The 2988-nt window shown below is 39.0% G+C and overlaps 1 protein-coding gene across 1 annotated transcript in view; it reads left to right on the top strand.

Annotated features, from left to right (window-relative positions):
- The first annotated feature begins 1826 nt into the window (after positions 1-1826).
- Positions 1827-2988, top strand: part of LOC106879340 (uncharacterized) — a 10784-nt gene continuing 9622 nt past the window's right edge. The window contains exon 1 of the mRNA XM_014928850.2: positions 1827-2012. Coding sequence (XP_014784336.1) covers positions 1944-2012 — 69 coding nt within the window. The 5' untranslated portion in view covers positions 1827-1943. The remainder of the gene's footprint in view (positions 2013-2988) is intronic.

Below are 2988 nucleotides of genomic sequence, written 5' to 3'. Positions count from 1 at the left end.
ATATATATATATATATATATATATATATATATATATGTGTATGTATATATGTATGTATGTATGTATGCATGCATGTATGTATGTTTCGCCATGCTGGACAGCTGAAATCTACAAGTTTTTTTCATTCTTTCTCTTAATTCCTTTCTGTTGAAGAGCGTAGGCTCGAAACGTAAGACCCTTTTTTCATTTTCCCTACCGTCAAACTAATACACTTGCTTGTTGTTCACACATCTGTCTTCGTCCTTTGTTTTTCTATGAATTTCAACTATGTATATATATGTGTGTGTGTCTGTGTGTGTGTGTGTGTGTGTGTGTGTGTGTGTGTATGTGCGTGTGTGTGTGTGTGTGTGCGTGTGTGTGTGCGCGCGCGCACACACACATACATATATATGTACACATATACACACACATATATATATTTTCATATACATAATTACACATACACACATAGATATATATATATTTACATACACACATGTATACGCAAATAGATACACATCAAATACACATATACGCAGACATATACATACAAATCAACATGCGCACATGCACACATACATACAGATATCCATGTACATATATATATGTCGCTCGTGGCGTCACTGCTCGCGCACCTATTCGTTGTAGCACGCCAGTTTTAGGTTCGCGTCTATCTACAAAATAACAGTAGGTTATCTAAATATACAATGCGAAGTCGTGTGGACTAGTGGTTAAGCTGTTGAATTCCTGAGTGCAAGATCGTAGTTTCGAATTCCGGACCAGCAGTGCATTGCGTTCTTGAACAAATCACTTCACTTTGCATTGCTGCAGTCCACTCGGTTGTCAAATCGAAAAAGAATCTCTAGCAATCATTTTTGCCATGAAAAGAATTTCACAGACTTTTGCACGGAAACGTTTTCGGCAACAGATTGATCACCGACCGTTATTATCGATATTTGGGTAGAAAAAAGGAATTCCTACTTATACTGCTTGTAGTGTAAATAACGTTGAGCTACGATATTATTAAATTATGATTTCAAGATGGAGTACATACCATCCAAGAAATTAGGCTATACAGATTTTCTATTAAGACTGATTCCAAAACGAGGTGGAACCATTCGAAGGTACTGTGATTCCCACTCTGTGAGCGGAAACTGAAATGAAAAATATTTTATGTAAAGTCATTTGTGAACTGCCAGTTTCGTTACCAGGCATAAAATCAAAATCTGAGAACGATAAATTTATTATAAAGATGAGAGAATTACTGAAGGCTAAAGAAAATGAAAATATGCGCAACACAAATGCGAAACCATTTCCCACTGTGTGACAATGTGTTGATATATGCACAAAGAGCCGTAGAGCCAACCTCACTACAAAAGCGTTTATAAATGGAATTTCATATTGGTCACCCAGGGATTTCGAGAATAGTGGCTAGCATCTATATGTTTATTGCCAACAAAGTCTATAGTTGTTGAACTCAACATGACAACGTATACAGGTGTTTCATCCATATTATAACTCTGGTCAGCATCTTTATCTGCTGTTAATACTGGAATGCTATCGAGATAGTCACTGGCGACTTGTGCCTTTTCGCCAAGTGTTCTATTGTCTCCTTGACCAGAATGTGTACACGTGTGAGTGGAGTGTTTAGTCGCTTACAGGTAAATTTTAAGAGCAGGCTGTTCCGTTGATCGGATCGACTGGAACCCTCGTCGTCGTAAGTGATGGAATGCTGTTCTTTTAATCGTTTTTTTATTGCTTTCAATCATTAGATTGCAGCCATACTGGGGTACCACCACGCAGCAATAAAGATAAAGAATCAGCAGCAACCTGTTTAATACCTTTGTATTTCTTTTTCTCTTTCTTTTTCAGAAGTTACACCCGAATGTCTCAAATATAGTGAAGAAGTCGACTGCAAATTTTACCGTTGTTTGGATAAGAGGTACCCTTGTCATAAAGAAGACATGGGACCGGAAAGCTCGTATATGCATTGTGAAGCAGCTATGGAAGTGTCAAAAACTTTGACCGATATAGTAAGTGAAACTCCTAAGTGGAAAGAAGTGTGCGTGAGAAATAGAATGAGAAAGGGTGAATAAAGTTTTGCAGGGTGTTTGGGCTAAATGTTGACAGTTTGTATAAAAATATAAGAAAACAAAATCTCCCATCCAAAAGTAAATTACCTTTTCATTAATCCAAACATATCAACTAGAATATTGCTGGGAAATAACATTTTACTTAAAATAGCCTCCCTCGCCTTCCACTTCGGCCTTAAGACGACTGCACATACGAGGCACATACGTACCTCACTGTGTCGCTGAGAAGATCTTCGAACACCTTGATCTTGGCCATCAGCGAAGCCTTGGTGTTGCACGCAGATCGTTTGGCGTCTGTCTCCACCGCACCCAAACATAGTAATCCATGAGATTATAATCGTAGAGAACTAGGAGGCCCAGATATTAGGGCTGGTAAAGACACAGAAATTTTCCGACAAGCAATTCTAACTCTTTTTGAAGATATGGCAAGGAGCTGAGCCTTGTTTCCACTTTTATGGCCTTCCAGATAAAACCCTCTCCAGCCAGGGATTTGCCACATTCTCTAGAAGCTTCACATAGCCGTCTGAATTGAACCTCAGTCCCTGTTCAGGGATGTGGGACGGAATCACTGTGTAGGAACGCAGTCAGAAAGTCTGCTGTGTCCCTTCCGCTGATCACAGCTCAAAACTTAGTAGCCGCCGTTGAAGCCGTCCATGTCACGTCTTACAGATTTTACAGCGTTCAGATAGCTTTGAGCAGAAGTCGTTAGGTCGGCATTTTGACACCCGGCGAAATCAAGATACACGTAACACTTTTTAAATATTTAGATGGCTTTCAGTACTCCAAGTCAGCTAACATTTTCTCAACTACAAATTTAATATTCATGCTCTCTAACGCTGTTGACTATTCACCAATGCCTCACCTTGTGTATATATACATGTGTGGGGGTAAGCATGTGTGTGTATGTATATATATA

This window comes from Octopus bimaculoides, chromosome 25 (assembly GCF_001194135.2).
Source record: "Octopus bimaculoides isolate UCB-OBI-ISO-001 chromosome 25, ASM119413v2, whole genome shotgun sequence".
NCBI classification, from domain to species: domain Eukaryota; kingdom Metazoa; phylum Mollusca; class Cephalopoda; order Octopoda; family Octopodidae; genus Octopus; species Octopus bimaculoides.
This window is presented reverse-complemented; position numbering and strand designations above follow the sequence as displayed.